The sequence below is a fragment of the Ursus maritimus genome, unplaced genomic scaffold, assembly GCF_017311325.1.
Source record: "Ursus maritimus isolate PB19 unplaced genomic scaffold, ASM1731132v1 scaffold_7, whole genome shotgun sequence".
NCBI lineage: Eukaryota > Metazoa > Chordata > Mammalia > Carnivora > Ursidae > Ursus > Ursus maritimus.
This window is the reverse complement of record NW_024426885.1, coordinates 9,711,638-9,738,160: the sequence shown is the minus strand read 5'-3', so window position 1 is coordinate 9,738,160 and position 26,523 is coordinate 9,711,638. Positions and strand designations below refer to the sequence as shown.

The 26,523-nt window shown below is 52.5% G+C and overlaps 1 protein-coding gene across 3 annotated transcripts in view; it reads left to right on the top strand.

Moving 5' to 3' along the window:
- Window positions 1-558: 558 nt before the first annotated feature.
- The window catches only part of TACC2 (transforming acidic coiled-coil containing protein 2), a 140,778-nt gene continuing 114,813 nt past the window's right edge, over window positions 559-26,523 (top strand). For 2 of the 3 annotated variants that reach the window (XM_040624234.1, XM_008686899.2), the window contains exons 1-2: window positions 559-4,444; window positions 5,122-5,235. In XM_040624234.1, the coding sequence (XP_040480168.1) occupies window positions 738-4,444; window positions 5,122-5,235 (3,821 nt within the window). In that variant the 5' untranslated portion in view covers window positions 559-737. Of the gene's footprint in view, window positions 4,445-5,121; window positions 5,248-5,300; window positions 5,394-26,523 lie in introns of all 3 variants that reach the window. The other variant, XM_040624233.1, reaches the window with a different exon arrangement.

Here is a 26,523-nt window from a genome sequence, read left to right as displayed (position 1 = left end):
ACATCGAGCCGCCTGGGGAGTCACCGAGCCCTGCCCCGGTGCCCGGGGCTGGGGGCTCTGGGAAGGAGACCGTGGATGCCCAAGATACTCAGAGTAGCTTGCAAGCAGGGGGACCGGGAAGCGAGCCCAGTGCAGCTGTCCGTGCTGCAGCGGGCACCCAGCCCGGAGGGGCTTTGCTCGAGAGCACAGAGCCTTCCCCACGTGTGCGGATGGAGGACACATGTCCAGCTTCGGGCTCCACTTCACCGCCAGCTGCTCAGGCCTCCGCTGCTGCAGAAGAATCCAGCTGGTTGGCCGGGGAGATGGTTTCCAGGGCTGAGATGCCCGTGCTTACGGACCTGGCCAAAGAGTTAGCAGATGCAGGCTTGGCAGGATGGGACAAGCTCGCTCCTGATCTCAGAAGGGAGGGAGAGGATCTAGGAGGGAACCGTGGAGAGGGTCCTGCCCCTTTGCCCCAGGAGGACAGGGGAGAGGTCTCAATGAGGGACCAGAAAGTCCAACAAGGGGTACTGCTCCCCTCCCCAACCAGTGTATCAGACGACAGGGCCAGAAGCTCACCAGAGTCAAAGAATGAAGCCAAGGCCCCTGAAAGCCCAGCGGTGGCTGAGGAGGAGAGCAGACTGTCCGAGGCCAGCTCTAGGGGGCAGGAAGAAGGCCCGGAGCCGCTTGACCGTAGAGATCCTGAGAATCCATGGGGAGAACAACCTGGGGCCTTAGGCTGCAAGTCCAGCCTGGAGATGGAAAAAGATGAGGTTTCAAAGCTAAGCCATGATGTGGAGAGCAAAGTGTATTCTAGCATGGACTCAGCACAGCCACTGAGAAAGGAAAGTCCTGGGCACGCCGATAGGCCTGGCTCTCCATCAGAAGATACGGCGTGGAGCTCGGTGACCTGTGAGATGATGGGTGAAGCCCATGTGGTCCATGCCTCTGGCTCACTGCACGAGCTCCCCGAGAAGGATCTTGTCCTGCCCCCTGGGCCGGATGGAACTGGTGAACACATTCTTCCCAAAGAAGCTGTCTGGGAGGGGCCAGGATTGCAGACCCAGTGTCCCGACACCCTGTGGGACGTGGGGGGATTGGAAAGAATGGACTATCTTCCTGCTTTAGAATCTGAGAAATCAGATTTCCTGTCAACTCCTGCGGCGGAGGTCATCCCCAGAGCCAAGGCGGCGGAGAGCCCATCTGAGACAAAGATGAGGAACCGCCCATCTGTGCAGAGGCCCAGCAGCTGTGCTGGGGAGGGCCTGCTGACATCCCCGGGCCAACCTTGTGGGCTGGGGCGTGAGGCAGCTGGTCAGGAAGTCCAGGCTGCTGGGCCACATCTCCCCGAGGGGGAGGACTTAGCCGTGGACAGTGGACTGACGATGGTCAGCCTGGAGCAAGAACAGCAGGGAAGCCTGTCCTGCCGAGGGGACAGCTGGACACAAGGAACTGCTTCTGAGGGGCCCCCAGTATCTTCTGAGAACCATCTCCAGCTGTTGCAGTCAGAACCAGAAGCATCCATGTCTGACATGCTCAGGGAGAAGCCCCAGCAGTGTGAAAATGAGAAAGAGACTTATCCAGGTGGTCTAGGCTCTGAGAACCTAGATGCAGATGCTTCTCCAACCCACCCAGCTGTGGAACCCCTGGCGGATGTGTGCTTGCCCACTCATGGGCCGGAGGACCCAGCTTCCAGATCAGAACTGCGAGGGGAGCTCCCCAAAGGCAGTCTGTCTAATGCTCCCGGGTCAGCTCCTGGGGCCATGGTTCCAGAGAGCCCTGCGACAGAGCAGCCAGAGCTATCAGCAGCAGTAGGACCGGAGTTGTCTGCACGAGGGCAGAATGAGCAAGAGGGAGCCTGCGGTGGCAGCCTGCCTTCCAGAGTCTCGCCGCCTGCAGCAGACGCCTCCGAAGACTCTCCTCTTGCAGGTCACTTGAGCAGAGAGGAGCATCGCTGTGCGCAGCAGGGGCCCAACAAGTCCCAGCAGGAACTGGCAGGTGTGTTGCAAGCCAGCGGCCGGCATGAAGAAGCATGTCTCAGGGACACAGAAGTTTCCGAAGCAGCTGACGCTCAGCCCCCGCTCCAGGGGTTGGGCAAGACAGAGAAGGCAAGTGGGAACACAGTGGGGACCCCACCTTGTGCTCCTGACTCAGTCGCTCTCCTGGATGCAGCCCACGGCCCGCCAGCCCTGGCGCTCGCCAGCCGTAGAGTCACACCCAGCCAGGATGCCCCAGACCGAGAGGCGTATGGGGAAACGCAGGGAGGCAGGCAGCAACCCGTGCCGGCCCCACAGAAGGAAATGGAGCACCCCCCTGCCTTGGATGCGGAGGCCCCAAGGCTCCTTGGAAGTTTCCCAGCGGCCAAGGATCAAGGTGCGGACGATGGGGCTGCTGAGACCAGTGGGAGTGCCAAGGAAGGGGACCTGGGGGTGCAGCGGGCTCTGGAGGGGCCTGCAGAAGCTGCTCTGAGTGACGGCTCCCTTCAGACCGAGCAGCATGCCTCCTCTGGGAAGGAAGCTTCTACCTTTGCCCCGGGTGAGCCCTGTCCAGCAGAGCAGCTGTCGGCCAGCTGCCAGGATGCCCTGCTACCAGCTGGAGAGCGGGGGGGGATTCCCACAAGCAAGGTGGATATTTCTGCAGCTCAGGCTGTCCCCGACCCAAAGAGACCCCTGCCACCTGGGCCACCAGAAGAGGCTGCTCCAGACACTCCTTACCTGCATATCGATGGTGCTGTCGGAACAGGGGCAGCCCCTTGTCCCATAGAAGAGCCTCCCGCGGCCTTGGGAAATGCCACCTCCATGAAGCTTTCTGCCGGCTTGCTTGCCCCTCTCTCACAACTGGGAGTGGCCAGTGAGGAGATCTCTGGGGTGCAAGTGAGCAGTGGGAGCCCCAGAGCTGGAAACGTTGAGGGACCCGCAGACTCCATCCCCTACCTGGACGGGGCACCGCTTCCGACCAAGCATAAGCAGATGACAGGGGAGGAGGAGGAGGAGGCAAGAGCGCCTGGTGCAGACACTGAGCCCGGTGGGATGCCAGCACGCCCTGCCAGTGAGGAGAGCATGGCAGGCGAGGCAGCAAGGGAGCCGGAGGGCAGTGGGGAGAGAATGGTAGACCCTCTCAAGGATCCGAGGTGGGGCGCATCAGGTGGCGTGGACGCAAGCTCCAAGCAGATGGGCATGATCACCGGGTTCCCCGACTTCAGGGAGCACATCACCAAGATCTTTGAGAAGTCCGTGCTCAGAGCCCTGACCGCTGATCGGCCCCAGAGTGCAGCGGGAGAAAAGGCAGGAGCCGTCGGGAGTGTGAGGGGCGAGGACCTCGTGGGGCCAAGCCCAGAGAAGCCTCCAGATGGGGCTCAAGGACTGGCCATCACCCTTCTCCCTGCCCTTCCTGCTGGACTCGGGGTGGCTGCAACGGAGAATAAGCAAGAGTTGCCTACAGAGGCCGAGCCCCCCTGTCTGGTTGCCCAGGAGCCCGCTCCAGGAAGGCTGCCGGCTCCAGCGGTGCCAGCCGCAGACCCGAACCTGCCAGGAGCCGGTGTGGGGAAGGCAGTGACTGGGGTCCCAGAGGCCGTGCAGGACAGTGAGAAGCCAGAGCGGGCTGGGGAGGCCAGGCCGGGGCTTGGAGGCCAGGCCCCCTCACCGCAGGGTGGGGGCCAGCAGGAACTAGCCTCAGGGCCTTCCCTGCCCGCAGCCGGTCCTGAGACTCCCGTGGAAAAAGCCGCTGACTTCCAGGTGGAGCCCCAGGGCCACCGAGAAGGGGCCGTGATTCCAGAAGACAGAATTCCTCCTGGAATATACCCCCAGGAAACATCCACCGGTGACGGTCAACCCGGAGAGGATGCTGCCCAGGGCTTTGCTCACACAGGGGGGCCGATTGACTTGCCAGTATCCACCTCGGCCCCGGGAGCAGCTTCTCCCCATGGGGGTGTTTTGACTGTGGCCGAGGCCATCCGTGAGCCCTGGACCCCTGACACCCTTGGTGGTGAGCAGAGGCGTGGAGGTGGTGCTGGGATCTCCGAAACACAAAATGCCCTGGGCAAGCCCTGTGCTCCCGAGCTCTGGCCTGTGGAAGTAGCAGCCACCCCCCCAGAGCCTGGCTCAGGGGCAGGGGCTGCTGGGGAAGTGGCGGGTGACGTCACTTCGAGCACAGCTGAGACTGGGGCACGTGTGGTTGGTGACCCGCCCGAGACAGGTACTACGAGGATGTTCTCTGGCGCTGCTCAGGGGCTGCCAGGGACCCGTGGGGACTCGGGCTGCTCTGCTGGGACCCCCTGCCCGGAGGACGCAGCCACTGCGCGAGGGGCCAGCCTGGCCGTGCACCAGCCGCCTGAGGAGCAGCCTGGGCCTCAGCCCCCCGCTCCTGCCGGGGGCGGGAAGCTGCCAGTCTCTTCACCTCCGGAACCTGATGAGCCTCGGGACCCGAAGCCGCAAACCCTGGCTCCAGGAGTGCTCCACGCCGAAAGGTACAGAAAAGAACAGATCCTAGGGGGACACCTAGGGCCAGCTTCAAAAGTGAATCCCACCCCGGTTTTTAAGAGTCAAGTAGATGGGTGGTTTTTTAAAAAGCTGGGTTTTCTATGCATAAAGGTTTAAATTTACCTGCTTGCAACCACTGGATGTGCTAAGATTCTGAAAAAGATGAGAGAAATGGGAGGAAGAGGGGAGCTGTTTGTTGGACACGTCCTGTTCGCTCTCTGTGTCCTTCAATTCATTTCACTCAAACTGTCCGAAAAGCATGAAATAGTTACTGGCTGGCCACGCTCTTGGGTCATAGGTTAGAGGTAATCATATGTTTTTCTGGAGCCCAAATACCTTTGCTTTTGAAACTGGAATTATTTATACAGAGAGGCCTAAATGATGCAAGAGCATCTCAAAGCCATTGATTGCTGGAAGGTGACTTTTTTTTTTCCCTAAGGATTTTGGGGTAGTACCACTTAAAGCTTGAATTGGGGAATGGACTTTTTTTAATAATAATATTTTTTTATTATATTATGTTAGTCACCATACTGGATTAAGAAGATGTGGTCCATGTATACAATGGAATATTACTCAGCTATCAAAAAGGAAATGGACTTTTTCAATCCCATGTGGAGAGAAATACCCTTTTTAACCATCTATTGCTTTCTTTGTATTGTCCCAGAAGAAGCCCTGGGCCGGGCCCATCCACCTTACCTTCAGTTCCTGAGAAGGATGGTCCACGTGCCCCAGGCGAGGACGTCCCCCACGAGGCCAGAAGTGTGGGAGGAGCAGAAAGGTCAGTGAAAAGGTGTCAGCCTTTTGGAGAACCGGGGCAGGTGGGGGGGGGGGCTTCTTCGGCAGAGACCCACTGGATGTTTCTCAGAGGAGAGTTCTGTTTACACATGAGACCTTGTTTAAGCAAGAAGCAGATAGCCTTTCCCATTCTTTATACAGGTAAAGCAGTGCCCAAGATGACAGAGAACTCCGTTGTCATACACGGGATGGAGTGAATTTCACATCTGAGCTTATTACCTTAAAAAAACCCGAGCAGCGTTACTGAGATGTAATTCGCATACCACATAGTTCGTTCATTTAAACTGTACAATTCAGTGGCTTCACAGAGTTGTGCAAGCATCACCACAACCAATGTCAGAGCGTTGTCACCTCCCCCCCAAAAAACCCTGTACCCCTTGGACATCACATCCCAACCCCCAGCCCTAGACAAGCACTAATTTGAGGCAAATGGGTTCAACGCTGATTTAATCTCTGAAGCAGGAATATCTACTCACCAACCCGTCACACTCCATAGAGATCTCGAGATTAGGGGACAAGTGACAGATGTAACTGTGAATCCCGGACCCTCACACTTGTGTGAAGTGTGCCTGCCGGTTCTTTGCTAAGTGAAATGCCACCTAGGATTGTAGAAAAGCAGCTGCTCAGAAGTTTCATCCTTCTGGGGAAGTGGAGATATTGTGAACATCCTTAGTTAGACCTTCGGCTGTTCTGGTGCTGTGTGTGTGTGTGTGTGTGTGTGTGTGTGAGTGTGTGTGTGTGTGTGTGTGAGTGGGGCAGGGTTGGACTTTAAATTAGTACCTGTGGCAGCCCCGTGGATCCTACCAAACAGCTGCAGGCATTTTAGAAATGATTTGATTCATATTTTGCACATGCGGAAAGAATGTACGATCACCTGTTTTTCGAGTCTGAGCACTTCCCCCGACACCCAGCTGCCTTCCTGCCCTTACAAGGGCGCCTCTCATAACTCTGGGCCGGGGAGATGCAGGCGTGTGCTGCCCAGGCAGATGCGGGGGACACTTGTCTCTGCTGCCGATGTAGCTAGCACCTAAGTCCTCCCACGGCCCTTGCTGGTATGTCTGACACTCCCAGTTCAAACAGGAAAAGTATCTAACTAGGAAAATCTTCTCCCTCCCCACCAGTGAGATATAAGCACCTTTCCCAACGTCCCTGGGGGTTTTCTCCCCTCCTTGGAGAAGTTGGGGCCAGACGTATATAGTTCCTGGCTCATTGTTCTAATCACTTAAAAATTTTAAATCATAATTTCTAAATTAATATTAGAACATCTGTAAGGAATAGGAAAGTATAAGGAAGAAGAGAAAAGACCACCACCTCACCGCCTGATGATTGCTGGCATTTAATATGTTGCGTATTTTCATCCACTGTTTTCTCTATTTAAATATTTGCAAAGTGCTTTTCCCCTCTGCCATCGAAACTCTGCAAGCATGGCTTAGTGGCTGAGGGTGTCTGACTTAGAGCGGTTGACTGAGCAGCGGACATTGAATTGATGGGCCGTGTTTCTGTTCCCTTTGCCCTGTGGAGGGTCTGCTGGGGGTAGGTAGACTCTTAGACCCTCTCGAGGTGTCCCATCCTGGTTGGCAGCCACTCGTCACGTGTGAGCAGAGGTGTGCTGTGAGTATAAAATACATACCTGGTGTTGAAGATTTAATATGAAAAAAATACATAAAACACATCATTCATAATTTTTACGTTGGTGTATGTTAAAATAATATTTTGGATGTATTGGGTGAGAATACGTTATTAAATTTCATTCCACGTATTTCTTTTCCCTACTTCTAATGTGGCTACCAAAACGTTTACAATTACATATGTGACTTTCGCATTCTTGACTTGCACGTGTGACTCAGTCTACTTCTGGTTAGGTCATTAGGCTCCACAGTCTGCATGGTCCTGGTCCTGGACGGAGGAGGGCTGGCTTTTCCTGTCCTTTGGGTTCTTGGGAAAAACGCCTGCCCCCGTCTCCCTGGCTGAGGATTTCCAGAAAGAATTCCGAATGGACCCTCAGCTCCAGCCTGCCAAGTGAGGTGACCTCCGGCTCCCCTCCCTCAAGGGGAATTACGGGGACAGCAACATCCGGGCAAATAGGCGGCCACAGATTCCGACTTAGGCTCGGTAGACCATCGGAGGTCTCCCGGAAGACAGAGACCTGCTCTGTCCAATGCAAGCAGGACACGAGCCACAAGTGTAATCTTCAATTTTCTGTGAGCCACATTCAACACTAAAGAGACACAGATAACATTAATTTCAATAATATATTTTATTTAACCCAATATATCACAAATATTATCATTTTAACATGTAATCGATAGAAAGGTGATAAATTTGGCATTCTACATTCTCGTTTTCATACGAAGTCTCTGAAAGCTGGTGTGTATCTTATAGCCTTGGTGCTCGATTTGGACCAGCCACATTCCAAGTATCAACAGCCCCATGTGGCAAGTGGCTGCCCTACTGGACACCACGGGCCCTCACAGAGCTCTGACACCTGTCAACAATGATCCAGAAGTCCAAACCTGCCCACGGGGACCCCAAACGCCCACATCTCTCTCTGCAGCACCCCCGTTCCTATAGGGTTAACGCAAATGTTGGAAACACTTGAGGGGGAGGCTCAGTACCTTTGGTGAATCCTCTGGCCACAAGAGAGCCATGCTGTGGACCTGGGCGGGCCTCAGAGAGAGTCCAGCCCAGGCCAGGGGGCGCACATCCCGGGAAGAGCAGTTATTTTCCGGGAAGGTGAAATTCAGCAGAGGCCTGGAGCAGGTTGGGACACAATGGGGAGATGCTGCCAGGAGCTGGGTGGGGATGAAGTTCGAAGCAGGGGCCCCAAATTCACACCCTAGCTCTTCCCCTTAGTTATACACATAACCTCAGTTTTCCCATCTGTAGAATGGGGAGGACATCTGTGCCTGCCTCGTGGAGTTGCTGTGAGGGCTGAAATCATCCATTCCAGCACAGTTCTGGCACATTCCGGTGCTTGCTGGCTGTTCCCGAGTGCCTTTCTGTGGTGTGGCCTTTTCTCGTGCAGTGACCACTGTGTCTCCTCAGGTGGAGACGCTTGTCCTCCGGTCGAGGCTCCAACCTGGCTGTCTTCCTTTTCTAGCACTGAATTCTTCATCTGTGAAAATATCTTAATGACAGAGGAGAGTGAATTCTTTCTTCCCGGCTCCTGGGTAGCCCACAGCGATCTGCTTCAACTTGCAAGTTTGTGAGATCGTGTTTTATTGTGAAACCTTATGAATATCTTTCGTTGTGTACCATCGTGTACCGTATTCCAACCACAAAAAAGAACGTTTCGAGTCGCCCCGGGAAGAGCAAAGCAAATCAAAACCAACTTTTCTAGTCTCTTCTTGGTTATTAGGTGACGTGCTTCTGTGGAATTTATCGAATTTTGAAGATTCTATTGAGCTGAATAGAGCTGATACCATGGATTGGGTTCAATATCTTAGAAATGTCTCTTTCTACCGTGTGACAAGATAGTTTGAGAACGCAATCTCATATACACGTAGTTGTCAGCACGGGTATGCTAACTGCTTTATTTCCGAAGCCCCATTGGCCCTTCTGGTGGATGGGCTTTGGGTATCCTGTGGCTTCGCCGTCACCCTGCACCTGAGGGGTGTATGGGCACCCAGTTCTAAGCATCAGGGGTTGATTTCTACCATTGTGTGCTCTCTGTCCCGGGAAGAGCTGGCCCTGCAGACAGTCTCACTTTATTTTTAGGTTGTTCTCCAGAAAGTACTTGATTCGATTTCAGTGTTGTACACATTATGACTCTCTTCCTTGTGGATGGAAAATCTAGAATTGGGCATTCTCATGACACACCACGGGTGGTTAGGTCTGTAGTGCTGGACCTGTCTTGGCTATCCCCAAGCTTGCCTTTGCTGAATATTTATTTACAGTGGTCTTTTTCTTTTCCATTTGGGGAAATGGTCGGAAAGCGATCCTTTCCAATTATTAGTGCATTTCGAGAGAATTAGATTATTCCCAGATGCTCAGGGTCCTAGTGCAGACCTAGGCTAAAGCATGAAGGGCAGTTAGGTTGAAAAGTTGAAGGAGGTCAGGAGTGGGGGAGAACAGAGGGAGACGATGGGCATCGTGCCGAGGAAGTCCTGGCTGGGCCTGAGAGCCATGTTGGAGCCGCTTCTTACCCTTCCTCCCACGCTTGCTCCCCACTCGCTTTCCACTTCTTCCTTCCCTCCTCCTCCTCCTTCTAAAATTACCGGCTGTGACGCCGTGTTTTCGAGTGTAAGAATAAGGTCTTGAGGATGGCTACAGCTGTGTAAATTAAGGAAAAGGGAAAAGAAAAAGATTCAAGCATAGTTCTCTTAGTAGATAAAAGCAGGACGAGAGAAACCCCTCTCCACCGAGATCCTTCTGGGTTTGTGTTTGTATTACTTTGGTTCTATTATTTTAAACTTCTTCTTCAGAAGTTGGGCTGTGGCAGAGCCTAACAGAGCTCAGGCACCCCTGTGACTTGGAGCAGTGTTCTTCCCAAAAGGGAGACAGTAGAGTCAGACAGACCCGTTCACGTCCCAGCGGCCTCTTACCGGCTGAGCGGCCTCGGAGGAGCTGCTTTGCTCTTCAGTCTTCTCTCGCCTGTAAAATGGGAGAACCCAAAAAACAAAAAACACTTCTCTGTTAGGGTTGGAGGTAGGGTGTGCTTGGAATGGTTGTAAAGCACCTGCTATATTGCCTGGTATAGGGTCGGTGTGTAATACAAATGGTATCTACTATTCTAATTTTACATGTATTTATTCAGAAGCATCCTGGCAATTAAGTGAAGGGAAGATATGGCCACGGTCCCTAAATGAAATAGGAAGAACCCCCGCAGGAACAGGGAGAGTGCAAGGAGCTTGTTACATGGTTCAAAGGTCCGTAGGAACTAAAGGCTCTACCAGTGACGTGGATTTCTAGTGTTATCAACAGCTTCAATCATTGTGAGCCGTCATATATAAAAGTCAAAGGACCTTTTAAAATGTAGCCTTGCTGTTCCGAAGCTTTTGTGTTCCATCATTAAAATGCATTTTCTTGGAAGTGAAGCTGTCCTTTGGAAACGCATCAGGTTACTTTGGAAAGCTGGCTTATGGGGGCCTGCACGAAGGGTGGGGGGGGGGCTGCATTTCCTGCCGTGGCTTCTGCCTCTTCTGGGTTTCTGCGCCCCTCTGCCCTGTGGCCTCCATCAGGCAGCACGTGGGCCCAAAGTGGGGAGGAGCCGCTGGCCGCCCCTTGAGAAACCAGGGCCAGTTTCAGAGCTGGGTGGTGATTTTCCAAATGAATGTGTCCACACAGACCTGGCTGCTCTTCCTGGAACCTCTCATTACGGCCGCTGGCGGAAACCCTACCGCATGGACCTGGACACAGTGGTGTTTGAGAAACGGGTATTTTAGACTCTGGCTGATTATTATTGGAAGGAAACTTGGGGGCATTCTCATCGAGGCTCAGAATAGGGAAGGGACAGGAAGCTAACTGGCAGAGAGCTCATACTAGATTCTGGGCCCTGATGGCCTCTGATGGCATATTTCCCCCTTGATGCCTGAATGGAGCCAAGGACCCTTCCACACAGAAGGCTGTTCTTTCTAGCAAAGCCTGCCGCCCCAAATCTGCTTCTAGGCTTTTGAGAGAAGAATTCTTAGTTCTAGGGTAGAACAAGCACGGCCTGAAGTTCCAGCTCAAGGTCAAGCTCTGTGACCTTGGGGGCGTCACCCTCTGAACCTGTTTACTCACCTGTAAAACAGGGTCACATCACACTCCCAGTGTTGTTAGGATTCAATGAGCCACTTCGTTTGGAATGCCTGACACAAAACGAGAACTCGATATGAGTCTCCTTTTCACTTATTCCTCCCTCTGGGCCAAAGTACCTCCTCACCCAGCACCTTCTTGCTCTGTCAGAGAAATCCAGCCCCTCAGTAGGTGCTGTTTGGGGACCCCTTTAGCAGGGCAGGAAGTGGAGGCTCAGGCCTGTGGCACGGCCTGGTCAAGTGCAGAGAGCAATGAGAGCTGGAGCTGGGGCTCGAACCTCTCTTCTGGAAGGTGTTTCACACCTCAGCTTAGACCCCTGATCATTAACTTATCAGCCAGGTGGAATCTTGGAGGGGTTACTCTCTACAACACCACTGTCCACTAGAACTTTCTACAGTCATAGAAATGTTCTCTATCTCTTCTGTCCAGTATGGCTGACACTTGCTACACGTGGCTACTGAGTACCTGAAATGGGGGCCCTTGACAATCAAGGGTCAGTTTCATGGCAAGGTGGTTTCAGGGCCATTGAGGAGCTGAACTGTAAATTGTATTGAACTTTGATTATTTAAAATTGAAGTTGGACTAGCCACATGGGGCTAGGGACTTCTGCAGGGGACAGCCCAACTTGATGACATAGTTTCTTCGTGTATCCAAGCGAGATGAATCATCACATCAGAGCCAGTGTGGATTCCAGGAGGCTCTACGAGTGCAGCCCTGCCGGGGCTAGGGCGCCCGGGGGTGGTGAGTGAGTGTTCATTTCCCCCTTGGCTCTGCAAATGGCAAAGCCAGATAGCTGTGTGTCCGGAGTAGAGACTGGGGCATGGTCACAGCACGACTGCCCAGCAACACTGATCAGCAGGAGACGTCTCTGCCCCTGAGCCAAGGAGCTTTACCCACTGGGCCAGCCAGAGGCCCTGGCTTAGCCAGCGTGACCTCATGCCCAGGCCTGGTGCAGAGGCCTCAGGTAATCCAGTCAACTGGCTCTAAACAGTGGCGCTTAATCTAGAACCCTCCCTGCTCACGCCTCCCCACTGGCCATACCTGTGTGGGAGCAGAAATGGGTTCAGGGCGGAGATTGGCCCTCCACTTGCCCTCTCTGCACCATTCTTGTCCTGAGAAGCTGGCAGGGTGGGAGAGGCCACCCAGGGGCGTGCGGGGTCGGCTGGCCCCAGCTAACTGCGGCTCAGCCTCCCCTTTCTTCCCAGGGCTTGTTGCGTCGTCCAGCATTAAATATTTTAGCAGCATGCTGATTCAGGCATTGACTGTGAGTATGTCTGTTTCCAGGGAAGGCGCTGGCACAGGTCTGAGCACTGATACTTTTAATGCCCTTTCCTTTTGCAAAACGGACAGAGTGTGTTTGGGAATAGAAACCTCAGGGGAGGGGTGCGTCTATGCCCTGGGAGTGGGGAGGGTGAGCCAAGAGAGGACCACAGAGCGCCGTGGACTTGGCGTCAGCGGCGAGGTCTCAGGCCAGGAGCCCCCGCCCTGGGGAAGCAGGGAAGCTGGTCCCCCGATGCCGCCCCATGTCAGCCAGGAGGGCCAGAGAAGGAGGGACCAGAAGTGAGGCTGAGGAGGAAATCAGACTGGAGGGAGGGGGCACGTTAGGCCACCTGAGTTCAAATACAGATCTTGACTCTCGGGGCCATGTTGGTTGGTCAGGCGACTGCTCTGAGCCTCAGCTTCTTCATGGGTACAAGGGGCCGCCGATGTCTCTGGGGAGTTAAAGGGACGTTTACATGGAGATTATACGAGGCAAGACACAGACCACTTCACAAAGCCAGCTTTCTTTTTCCTTTTTTTAAGATTTATTTATTTATTTTGAGAAAGCGAGAGCGTGCAGGAGGGAGGGGCAGAGGCAGAGGGAAAGGGGCAGAGAGTCCCAGGCGGACTCCACACTGAGTATGGAGCCTGACTCGGGGCTTGATCTCATGACCCTGAGATCATGACCTGAGCTGAAATCAAGAGTCCATGGCTTAGCTGACTGAGCCGCCCAGGTGCCCCGAGCCAGCTTTTGGTAGCTGGTAGCTGTGACTATTACAGAGCTGGGGCCCGTCAGCTCTTAGAAAGCCCATGGACAAGGTCCCTGAGCGGCGTGGAACCCTGCAGGCAGTCCCATCCCCACAACTGGCTCAGCAGTTACCCAGCAAACCCACCCATGCTGGCTGCTTAGAAGGGGAGCCAAGGTCTCTTCCCTTAGAGCAGAGCTGAGTCGGCACACGGGCTCCCGTCCTGGGAAGGGGGGCGGGGTAAATTGACAGGTGCGTTGACCCACTGCAGGTAATGCATATGGTTTGATGACTCCTAGCTCAGTGCTCACACACTGTGGAGGGATCAGGTTGTTCCCCAGCACCTGTCTACTCACTGTGGCTTCTCCAGGGGACTGGACTTCCTTCCTCTCCTTGGAACTCAGTATTCCGCAACGTGGGATGAGAGTTGAAGTCACAATTCTGAATTCTCTATTTAGGGGTGCTTGCCTGGATACAAGTTTGGTCATCTCTGAGGGGGGTGGGTCTGGGCTGGTGGCCAAGAGAATAAGCTACGATCTTGTTTCTTTGGGAATGTTAGATTTGCAGACAAGGCTCTTGGTTACCCAGCACCTGATACTCCGCGTGGCATGCAGTGGGCACTCCATAAGTGCGCGCTGAATAATTCAACCCAACTGACTATCAGGTGAATTGGAGCCTTCCTGTCCTGGAAAATCGGGTCAGACAGGACTGAGGCAGACTCCGGGTCTCCCTTCCAGCTCTGCCATTAGTCATAGACTGTGTAAAGAGCTCAGCAGAGTGCCTGCCTGGCATGCAGTAAGCACTTAAGTATCAGGGGTAATTGTTTTTATTGTTAGTATCATTATGACCCTCATAATTGGAATGACGCTGATACTACTATTAAGGCAGATTACTGGTAAACACTTGTGCTTTGACACAGGGACTAGCTGAAATTTACTGAAGTTCATTTGCATCTGCCTGGGATTCTTTGGAACTGGTCACTACCCTCTAAAGACACCTCTCATCCCTGAGCCACCAGCCTCCCTACCTGGGTGGCTTCAGTGTTGCAACATTATATTTGATGCAAGGTCGAGCCATCCAGCACACATGGGGAATGCATTCTTTTCCTTGGGGAACTCAGGCTTTGGGGTTAACCTCTTGCCAAGAGTGGCTGCAAAGAAGCTGAAACCTAACATTTGTGGGAGGGAGGGAGCGCCTGTGTGGGTGAGCCCAGCTGGGGCTACACCAGCGGAACGCGAGCTCCAAGTGCATCTTATGGGACAGATTGCCCCGACTCTTCTGGCACGATGTTTTGAGCTGCCGGTCCATCCCAGACCTCCTAGAGGAAGGGGCAGGGCTGAAGGTTGTCCATCCTTGCCTAACTGGCCAGACACCAGAGCACGATGACTGTAGGGGGAGACCCTTCCTGGCAGGTGACGAAGCCGCTGGAATTTAAACATGCATGGCCAGTGTTGGCAGAAAGTGAGAATTTGGGGGAGCGGGGAGTACAAGCCTCAGCATGAGGTCTCAACTGTAGGCCAGACTGCCTTTCTGGGCCACCTATGAAGGATGTCTGGCGTGGGAGCTCCTCTGCCTCCTGGGTCCTGGTCGCAGGGATGCTCACCGTTTGAGACAGGTACCACCTCGTGCCTGGCTCAGACACTCCTAGTTACGAAACATCACAACCAGAAGGACTTCAGGCCCTTCAGCCTCCTCCTTTTACAGATGAGAAACTGATACCCAGAGAAGGTGTGGGACTTCCTTAAGGACACACAGCTTGTCACGGGACCCCTAGTCCAGCTCCTCTTGAGTGCAGTTCTTCTGGGCCTCAAGACCAGGGTTCTTTTCAATGCAACAACCCCAAGGGCACTGTGGTGAGTAAGCCTCACCTTTTCTAAGCCCAGCAAGCCACCCAGGGGAGCCTGATTTGAACTGGTGTTACAGATTGTTTTCTTTGAGGGGTGGTAGTGGCCGGAAGTAATCCTGTGCTGGCGTCGTGTCTGAGAAAGCAGCATACGCAGGCTCACTCCGGCTTTTTTGCACACTAAGCTACAGCGTCTGCGTGGTGCTGACTCTGGCTGGCCTTGGCTTGTGGCCAGCAGCATTTGCAGGAAGGCTGTGAAAAGTGAGTCGGACAAGTGCTCACAGATTCTCGACTTTGCCACGTTTTGGGGAGTGTGCAGATGCGGATGGGGAGGGCAAACTCGCACAAGAGTTCAAGAGAAGGTTCTGTCAAAACGTGAGTGTCGGCTCCTTCTAGCTGAGTGGGTCTGTGTGAGCGGTTTACTAGGTGGTTTCTCGGTAAGTTTCTTTCCAAACAGTTGAGCCATGAGGGTTGGGAGGTAAAATACTCTTTAAAAAATTGTATTTTTTTATTTTTCATTTTTTAAGATTTTATTTCTTTATTTGAGAGAGCGAGAAAGAGAGCACAAGTGGGGGAGGGGCAGAAGGAGAGGGGAAAGCAGACCCCCTGCTGAGCAGGGAGCCCAAAGTAGAGCTTGATCCCAGGACCTCAGGATCATGACCTGAGCTGAAGGCAGACGCTCAACCAACCGAGCCACCCAGGCGCCCCTTTAAAGATTCTTTTTTTTTTTTTTTAATTTTTTAAATTTTTAAATTTTTTTGTTACTTCATCTTGAGTCTTTATTTTTTTTAATTTTTTTTATAATAATATTTTTTTATTCTGTCACCATACAGTACATCCCCAGTTTTTTGTTTTTTTTAAAGATTTTATTTATTTGACAGAGACAGCCAGCGAGAGAGGGAACACAAGCAGGGGGAGTGGGAGAGGAAGAAGCAGGCTCCCAGGAGAGGAGCCTGACGTGGGGCTCCATCCTGGGATTCCCGGATCACGCCCTGAGCCGAAGGCAGACGCTTAACGACCGCGCCACCCAGGCGCCCCATCCCCAGTTTTTGATGTAAAGTTCTGTGATTCATTACTTGCGTATAACACCCAGTGCACCATGCGATACGTGCCCTCCTTACTACCCATCACCGGTCTATCCCATTCCCCCACCCCCCTCCCCTCTGAAGCCCTCAGTTTGTTTCTCATAGTCCATAGTCTCTCATGGTTCATTCCCCCTTCTGTTTACCCCCCCCCCCTTTCTTCTTCCCTTTCTTCTCCTACCGATCTTCCTACTTCTTATGTTCCATAGATGAGAGAAACCATATGATAATTGTCTTTCTCTGCTTGACTTATTTCTCTTAGCATTATTTCCTCCAGTCCCATCCATGTTGCTGCAAATGTTGTGAAATTGTTCTTTTTGATGGCTGAGTAATATTCCATTGAATATATTGCACTACTGGGTATTTACCCCAAAGATACAGACGTAGTGAAGAGAAGGGCCTTATGCACCCCAATGTTCTAGCAGCATTGTCCACAATAGCTAAAGCGTGGAAGGAGCCGAGATGCCCTTCAACAGATGACGGGTTTAAAGATTTTATTTCTAAGTGATCTTCTCACCGGAGGTGGGGCCCAAACTCACAACCTGGAGATCGGGAGACGCATGTTCCTCCGACCGAGCCAGCCAGGCGCCCAGAGATAAAACCCTCTCACCCATGATGGCAGGGTTTAGCTCTGCTTTTGCACGGGGATGGGAAGCTTGTCCGTTAGAATCCACCAGGCTCTGTGTTGAATTGAGGCTTATACCTCCTATCTGGTTCATGTTTTATCTTCAGTGGAGGGTAATTATTCTGTAGAGAGGGCCCCTACGGGGGGAGTTTTTGCTTTTCAGGAACTCCCCTCGCATTCTATGTTGGGGAACTCTAACTGACCCAATGCGATACAGGAGGTTATTACACTTTCCTGCTCCTTCCCTCGGTCCTGAAAAGCCTGTCGGCTCTACAGGTCCAAGGAAGGGCATTCCGTGCCTTCTCTTAATCCCTTTCCCTTTGACATAAAGATGTGGAGAAAGGTGTAAACACAGAGGCAGCCTCGACTGCACAGGCGTCAGAGGCGGGAACTTCAGCGTGGCCGAGAGATGCCCAGCAGACTCACAGGCCCTGCTCCCACGGTGTCCCTCTGCCTGCCTTGCCCCTCCCGCTCCTCGTCAGCCCTGTAGCGACCGCCTTCTTGTTCAAGAGACCGGTGAGGCAAATGTAGTGCCTGTGAAACCCTCTCCACCCCCCAGCTCTGCAGGAGGCCTCACCCCTTCCCCTGCCCCAGTATCAAGAGTCTTTTCTGTAACCTGACCACAGTTTGAAGACACAGACAAATGCGTTACAGTTTGTCGTATAGGGTTTCATCCTTTATAGAAGAGCTTGGGTGCTTGAGCTGGACAGATCTGGGTTCAAATTTGTCACTTACTCATGCTAGGACCTCAGTCAAGTCGCTTAGTCACTTCAAACCTTAGTTTCCTCATCTGTAAAATGGGTATAAAATTAGTATGTACCTCTGGAGGTTTCAGCGTGATAGTGTGTGGCAAGTGCTGGCTCCAGGCTGGCACAGGCGGGTGCTCGATGCACGTCTAACACCTTCAGAGAGTGAGACCTCTGAGGACAGAGTGTGGGCCTGGTCCTGTTCCTTAGCACTATGGGCTGCGCATAGTAGGCCCACAACAGATGTTTGTAGATTGATTGTATTGTGTCCGGCAGAGAGAGGGTGTGTGTATTTGATGCATCCCTCAAAAGCTATCTGTGGGCCAGGTTAGTTCAACAACACAACAAAATCACTGTGGTGTTAAGCCATTCTCTCGTCCGTTTATTCATTCATTCCAACTGAGGGCCGCCTACATAAATGTTGCGCGCTGGGTGCTCGAGATGGGGTTTCTCATGTTCAGCACCACTGACACTGGGCCTGGGTGATCGCTGGGGGAGGGCTGTCCTGTACGTGGTAGGATGCTTAGCAGCCCTCGATGCCAGGAACATCCTCCAAGTCATGACGATCAAAAATGTCCCCGGACACTTCCAAATGTCCCCTGGTGGGCCAGGCTGTCCCTGGAGAGCCACTGCTCTGGGGCTGTGCCACTCACGATGTGGTTCCCTATACTAGCAGCCTCAGCGGCACCTGCGAGCCTTTCTTAGATAAGCAGAACCTCGGCTCCTACCCCAGACCTGCTGAGTCGGAATCACTGTTATACAAGGTCTTCAGTGGCTCGTTCACACCTCAGAGTTGAAGACGCTGCTGAGTTCATGGGCCACCCTGTGAGTAGCAGGGACCCAGAGCACCGTGTTCAACCTTGGCTGCACCCTGAAATCTCCTAGCGAGATTTAAAAAAAATATTGATGCCTGGGTGCCACGGCCAGAGTTTCTGATGTAATTGATAGAGGGGTGCGCCCCGGGCACAGGGAACTTTCACAGTTCCCCAGGGGATTCTACTGGGCAGCAAAGTTTGAGAACCGCTAGTCTAAGGGACGTAGAAGCAAGTCAAAGACTTGGGCTTCATTCTTAGCGTGTGGACTGAACCAAGCCCTGCGACCACCCCTCACTCCCAGCCCTCCAGGCCCTCCCAGTTTATCATGGCTAATCATTGGATGTTTTATTTTTTCACCATTACCCTGGTGTCACACTGATATCAGACTCTGACTCCTGGAGATTATTTTTTTGCCCAGGAAGACAGTCCAGCAGGTAGAACTTTGCTTCCCATTTAGTCAATGTCTTACATGAAATTAGGACAAGACCAAGTTCAAACGTAGGCTGAGCCGAGCACACGGTCAGGCAATGCCGGCCTGCGTGTGAAGAAGGTTTTGTGTGCACTCCAGGAAAATTCCAAGGCCCCGTCTAGAAATTCTGGATGAGGCTAAGAAGTCACGTGGGAAGCTGCCCCCATATATTTCCTGCATGTATTTTGGGTTCAGGCTGACATTTCATTTTAGCATGGGCGGAGGTAATGGCCGAATTTTTCGAAGGCCTGAATCCCGCCTACAAATATTTCTCTCTTTCCATACAACGAAGTTTCAATGGGTTGCAGCTCAGGAATGTACCTCACTGCTTGGACAGCCCTTCATGGAATGTGAGGACTTTTCTGAGAAGCCCAAAGCAGTGATTCCTTCTAGAAAAAACTAACAACAACAACAACAAAACGCTCTCAGAGTTCACTAGTGAAGTAGGTCTTATTTTATTAGTAAGAGGGCTGAACTCACATGGCAGAGCCGGGTGCTGGTCCTGGGTTCCTCATGGCGTATTTTCTGCCCATAGGTTCAGAGTATAAAAATACCGTGAAGCTTAGCTCTTCGTCATTGCGGGCTCGTTAGGAGTTTGGGTTCGCAGACGCACAGCCTGTGCGTGACCGTGGTTCTGCTGGGTGCGAGCTGGGGTAAGAGACCTCCATGGCTGTGTCCTCCTTGGTCAGCTGAGGACAATAGCCACAAAGGCCCATCAGAGGATTAAAGAGAGAAGAGAAGAAAGCCATTCAGCAGAGTGCCAGCTGGGTGGCAAACGCTCGCAGATGGTAGTGATTATTACAGTAGTCGTTTCAAAAAGCTTTTCAGTCACCTTTTCGGTTTCCTTTGTGTGCTTGTTCAGTGGGGAAGGCAGAGAGCAAGCCGTCCTGGGGACGGTACGTTGCCACCCTTCCAAGCTGGTGGTTGATGAGAGAATCCTCTAGGTCAGCATGCTTTTGGGGTTTGGGTTTCTGGTGGCTGGGTGAAGCCTGAGGTCTGCCTTGCTGCAAAAAGAAGGATCTTAAGGTGCAATGAGGTCCTGAGTGGACGGGCTGAGGGAGGCTGGTCCCCGAGGAGGGGACTCTTCTGCCAGGACAGGGCCAAGATGGCAGTGATGAACCCTGGGCTGGGAGTCAGCACATCCAGTAAGAAGCCCACCGCCAGGGCGGGAAGTGGGGGAGGCTCAGTTTTCTGCCCTCAAGCCGACCACACTCTGGTCCAAGAGACAGCACGCAGGCATTAAAAGATTAAAACAGCTCAGGGCCCTAATGTCTTTGCCTTTCATCTGGTAATTGCTGTAGGTGGCCACCAGAGCTAATCTGGAAGGTATTCTCCGGGAGGGAGGCAGGGAGTTCGTCGCTACTGTCCTGGCCTGTCTCCCAGGACCTACGAGGACCTAACACTGCAGGGGCTTGAGAAATACTTGTTGAATGAGTTGATCATAGGCTTTGTTATCATAAAGTGTTCCTAGGTATAGTCAAGAACAGATTTAATTCTCACAACCTAGAACATTCTATTTCTCTTCTGTCCACTTCCTTTCTTTTCTTAGCTCAGTGTTTCAGCGATGTTCTTTAGGTGTGTGCCACCTTGAAGACTTTGACCTTATCTGTGGACCACCTGTATCCTTACCCTCTTACTATTTTTCTTTATACTGCTTCATTTGTATTTCAGTGTATTACTTTGTTTTGTCCTGGGTAATGTCTGTGAAGTTATGGGCTTGGTGTGCTTATTATGTTTCTTTCCTAATATGCTTTAAATGCATAACTATTAAAATATCCTCATATGAGAAATCTGAATATGATAACACCTCCTTGTCCTCCAAAACTCTGCTCAAGTATTCCCTCTTCTGGAAAAATCTCCCCATACCTCTTGCAGGGCTGATTCAATATTCCTGTTCTGCCTCTGTCATGTAGTAGCCACTCCCTTCTCTGACAGAGTGAGCACAGGGACCACGAGGCATCTGACTTTGCACAGAGCCCCACACAGCAGGTGTTCAATAAGCGATTTTGATCGACTGAATGAAACTCCTTGAGTCTATAAAAGTGTACATTGCCTGGCTACACGTGGGCACCCTGTTATTCTGTGAGGACACCATGTTATCATTCAGGGGCCTGGTGTTTCTGAGCTTGCACTCGGGGGCCCATCAACAAGTCAGATATATGAACTTCTATTTCGACTCACACCCCCAGCAAAGAGCTGGTGTGTTCTGTGTCCAGGGAGACAAAACACATACTCCCTATCAGTGAACCAGCCAGCCCTGCAATCGTTCTAATGTCTGGCCTTATGTCCCAGATTTCTCCATGTATCAGACGTGGCATTGGTGATCCAGGGAGGACGCTCTTGGTCCAGTGGAGCAGAAACAAGTCCTTGGATAGAATAGAGGTTCCTTTCAGTCCACTGAAATAACTTCTAATACACACACTGCACCCTCTCGTTCTTCGTGCTCCAACCGCCAACGCACATGCTGTCTGCTCGTGTTCTTGGTTCTGCATGCCTGCTTCCTGCTTCTCCAGCATGAGCCCATCTTTCCTGTCTATACATTTTGATACCCCCATAAGCACCTGGAACGGTGATTGTGGACGCTCATGAATATTTTATTAGTGTGCAGGTGTTTATTATGTGTCAGGCAAATTTGGGCAAGGGTTTCTAGCCCGGCTTCCCATTTTCATGTGGCTTGTCACTTCTTTGCCAAAGCAAAACATTTTTGCCGCAACAGAGTATTAAAGGAAGCTGCAAACACGTAGCAAAGCCTTCTTTAGTGCACAGGGCTGGGGGCATTTCCCAGGCACCAACTTGCCTTTTGGATTCCAGAAGACTCCCCTGGCAAATGATCTTCCATCTGCTCTGTGGTATTTCTCCCTTTCTGAAGCCTTAGGTCTAGTATCTACCAAAGGAGCTCTTCTCAGTATCACAGTTGACAGTTCCTTCAGGATGCTTTTGGCTGCAAGTAACAGCCCAATGCAAGAAACCTTCAACGATAACCGGTCCGTCATCTCACCTGGCAGGGAGTCTGGGGACAGGGCACTTTTAAGGTTGAATGATTCATTAGCATATTGCATCTTCCCTTCTACCCACATGGAGTATGTTGGCAGACGTCCCCTTCATTGTTTCAAGCTGGCTGCAGCAGCCCCACGCATTGTGCCCTCAAGACAATGCCACGAGGCAGGAGGACATCTGGACAGGAGATATGCCATCTTGTGTTTTCCCTGAAGAGTGAGAGAAATGTCGCCATAAGCCCAGCTGACTTCCCTTCCTGTCTCACTGGGGAAGGGTATGTCACGTGACCACACCTACATTAATTTTGCATATAAGCAAGTAAGTCAATAAGGAGAGGGAACAGCAGTTTTGGAGACAACCGGTGACGCCTGCCCCGAAACTTTAGTTTCAGAGTTTCTCCACGTGTGGTTTGGAAAGCATCTCCATCCAGAATCTGCTTGCTAAACTGTACATTCTTGAGCCCCCCCTTTCCTGACTTCCTGGACCAGTCTCTGGGAGCATTTTAACAATAACCCAGTGAGTCCTAGGAGCACTGAGTTTCAGACCATAGGTCTGGTATTTGTGGTTGTCTCTCATTATATTTACAGATTGTAGTTGGTTTCAGGGAGGCTGAGAGAGAAAAAAAAAAATAGCCTGCAAAAATTCTCTCCCAGTCCTTGCCTTTTGGAGATTCAAACAGAAATATTAACTGATACAATGATGACATCTAGGATTTGTTTCGAAATAATCTGGGTAGCAGCGGGGAAGTGAGCAATGTGAATGAAACAGAATTGGCCATGATTTGATAATATTGAAACTAGGTAATATACATAGGGCTCATTATACTGTTCTCTCTACTTACATTAAAAAAAAAAATCTCCTTTCAGACACCTGCTCTGTCACTACGCAGCCCTTGACATTGGGTGTGTCACTCCCCTTGAGACTCAGGTTGGATTCTAGGAGCCCAACAGCACACATTCTTTCCTAGAAAGCAATGTTTGCACATTTTCATCCCCCCCCCCCGCCTTCTCTCCAAATGAACCTTTGCTCCAAACAAAATCTTACGTGGAACCCAAAGGTGTGACCCATAAAAGTGGAATAGTTGTGGTTACAGTTGCTATGGGTGCCTCCTGGGTAGCCTTTAAGGTAACTCCAGAAACCCCAGGACTCCAGAAGACAGTTTAACAGTGACCGCACTGTAGCATTGCTGAAAACACTCATACAGACTACATTTCTGCAGAGGCCTTGGCCTTGTACTCAGACCCGAGAAATTCTTACGGCGTGAAGATTCAGTCGTGGATACTACTAAAGCACATGCTTCCTGCCTGTGATTCAGTCTTTTTCTCTGGATTCCAGGGATCCCAAGCCAGAGGGCACAAACATGCATCTTTCCTCCTCTGTGTCAGCAGTGTGGCAGGAAGAGGCCAGCCACGCACATTTACTACAGCTCCAGGTTTACTGTCTGGGCAGCCTGCCTGGCTGTGGCTGGGACCAGAGCCGGGTGGGTTGGCAGAGAGTTTCCGGTGTGGATGTGTCTCTGTCAGGTGGCGGGGCTTGACTCTCAATCCCCTGTGATGTTGGGAGCTCTTGACTTCATTTTCTAATGAGTATGTCCTACACTGGACCATGGCTCTGTCTGCCTATGGGCTGCCCAACCCCACTGCCCTGCTAGAGTATGGAGATGCCTTGGAGAAGGGCTGGGGACAAGCCTTTCTCAGCCAGAACGCTCTCCTGCAATGAGTGATCTTAGACTCTATGTCTCTATTCCTAGAATCCAAGATACTTTCATAAAATCCTTCAAAGAAGAGTAAATCATAGTAATAACCAGATACCTACTGTATCAGTTTCCTATCGCTGTTGTGATAAATGACCACCAAATGAGTGGCTTAAGACAATTCAAATTTATCTTCTTACAGTTCTGCAGGTAAAATGTCTGACATGGGTCTTCCTGGACTAAAATCAACATGTCAGTAGGGGTATATGCCTTTCTGGAAGATGGAGGGAAAAATCCATTTCCTTGCTTTTCTGCTGCCACATTTGTTGGCTCACAGTGCCCTTCCTCCAACTTCCAAGCCAGCACAGCAGCTTCACATCTCTCTCTGTCTCTGCTTCTGCTGTCACCCCTCTCCCCGGCCTCCCCTCTTCCTCCCTCTTTCACTTCCAAGGACTCTTGTGATTACATGGGGTCCACCTGGATAATCTAGGATAATCTTCCTATTTTAAGGTCGGATGATTAGCAACCTTAATGCCATCAACAATCTTAATTCCCCTTTGCCTTGTCAATTAATATATTCATAGACCATGGGGATTAAGATGTGGACATCCTCAGTGAGGGGGACATCATCTGGCTGACCACACCAGTGGGTTTCAAAGCATAGTGGTACCTTCCTTTGTCATGAAAGATATGCATCCAGCAAGTGTGGGAGGAGCTGTTGCAAGTGAAAGGGATGGCATCTCAAATGCATCTTTGTTCTTGGCCTAATTGGAATGCTTGAGCTTAATAAGGTAGAAAGTGGGGTTTTTTTGTTTTTGTTTTGCCATGAATGGGTATGACCTGGAATTAGGGCACAAGGACACAGGAAAACAAAACAAAACAAAACAAAACTGGGCATTCCAATTCTTACTTTACCAACAGTGGATGGTATACATTTAAACAAATCAGTCTGTTTTGGTCTCAGTTAATCACATTTGTGAAATGGGTACATTAATAACCATTGCAAATAAGGACTCTATTGAAATTTCTATCAGAAATGTGGCTCTTAGAAGTACAGTATTTAAAAAAAATTTTTTTTTAGTGGAAGGTAATAAAAGTCAATTTCCTTATTCTATATGGAATTCTCATTTAGGGCTATCAAGCCTTGGGCATCTGTTTCTTTAAGAGGAAGAAAGGAAGCGTTGAGTCATTTGTGAGTCTCTTGCCCTTTGGTCCCTGCATATAAAATATAGCAATGCTTTCTTGAAACCAAACTTAAAATAGGAAGCCTGGCATCTACATATAGCCACAGGCTCTTCTTAGTTCTTTTCTTTCTTCTTTCTGCCTAGCTGCAGAAATAGCCAGAGGAGAGGTGATACCTTGCAGTGGTACCAGGGACAGGTAAGCGCCACTTCTGGGTATGAGGTCGATGCCAGCAAAGGCGTTGATGTGGGCCCTAGAGGGGAAAAAAATAAAAAAATAAAACCAACAACTTCCAGATAGAAACAGGCTCCCTGGAAACATGGCAGTGGGAAGCGGTTTGGGTTCATAGTCGCTGGCCACTTCAGACGGTGCACCAGCCCAGGGGAAGGCACGTCAAGTTTTGCAAACTGTAGAGCACAGCGCGCTCTAAGGATCTGTGGTCAAGCGGTGTTAGGTCGACGCAGAGGAAGAAAGAAGAGCCAGACTGTGGCTCCAGGAACTAGGGAGGCACCATTTCGTCCCCGCCTTCTTGCGGGAGGCCTGCTCCCCACTCCCAAGCGTGTGTGGATCGCCGTGTTGGGACACATGGCCCGCGCTTGGCCTCAGGGCATTTCGCACGGTGCCTTCCCCGCGGTTGCCCCGCGTAGTGGGAAGCGCCGTGGAAAAACTCAGACCCGTAACAAGTGGTCATGCCTCAAAGACTCCTGGAAGCCGCGCAGGGTGCGCTGGGGAGCAGCGGCCCAGTGGCGCTGCGTCGGTCAGGCTGCGCCCGTGCCCGGCTGGCTGCGCGGCCGCCGGGGCCCCGGGGCTCCTGGGCGCGCCGCCGCCGGCCCCGCGCATTCCTGGCCCCGGAGGGGAGCGCGGCGGGCGCCCTGCGCGAGCAGCTGGCTGCGCGCGGGCCGCTCGGAGCGCCGAGAGCTGGGGGAGGAGCCTGGCCCGGCCGCCGCCGCGCTCCCAGTCATTGGCCTTTTGTGCTGCAACTTTGCCCGGCCCTCGGGGGGTCGCGCCCGCCCCGCGCCGTTGCCCCGGGAAAGTTTGCGTCGCCGGCCGGGCCGGGGGGACTCCGCGCGCAGCCGCTCGTCTCGGGAAACTCAGCCGCTCGGGGCTCTTTAGCAGTCGCGTCGCCGAAGGAAGGCGACTCCGCGCGAGCCATCCGCGAACGCCCGGGGCGGGTAAGTGCGCTGCGGCCGAGGGCGGGTGGGCGGACGCCCCGGGTCAGCGAGGAGACAGGCGTCCCCGGGACCTTGGCCGCCAGACAAAGGCGTGCTGGAAGTGGTAGCCGAAGCTCACTTGATCTTTCCCCAAGAGGCACTGGCTAAGGGCAGGAAAGAGGCGAGGCACGCATTTGGGTCCCCTGCTGGCAGAGGAGTGTGTCTGCGGGGCAGCCGGCGGCCCCGGGCGTGTGCCCTGGGAGGCTGGCTCCGTCCGTGAGACCGGTCCGGGTACGGGCCTGCGGCTGGGGTCCCCGCCCAGGGTCAAGGTCTCCGCCCGTGGCTGGGGTCTGTGCGCGTGGCCGGGTCCTCATCCTAGCTGGGGTCCCCGCCCGCTGTTGGGGTCCGTGCCCCGGTCCCCGCCCATAGATGGAGTCCCCGCTTGCAGTTGTGGTTCGGGACCGGGGTCAGCGGCCGCGGGGGGCGGGTGGGGGGCGCTCCCGGACCGTGGCCCAGTTCTGCGCCACCCCCGCGGGGGCTCCTTCTGAGTTCGAGTGGTGCCACCCGGTTGCGCGGGGTCACCCCCGACGATCCACGGCGGCGCGTGGATGAGCCATAAAACTGCACTGCATTTCCTCCGAGTTGGGGACTTTTAAATTCTCGAATAGTTACGTCAGCGAGGCCGGGCGCACTTCAGGGCTCCGGCAAGCACGTGACCCGCCGAGCTTCCCCTGGGCGTCCTTGACTCCCCGGCCCCGCGGCGTGACTCTTCCTTGGCCTCTGGACGTCCTGGAAAAGAGACTTCAAAAGTACTGATTGCCTGCACAGGCTGCGGCTGGGCCGGGTTTGCTGTACTCGGCGCTTGTCTTTTCTTAAAGTGGCATCATTACCATCATGGTCACCGTGCTATCGTAATTGTTATCTTC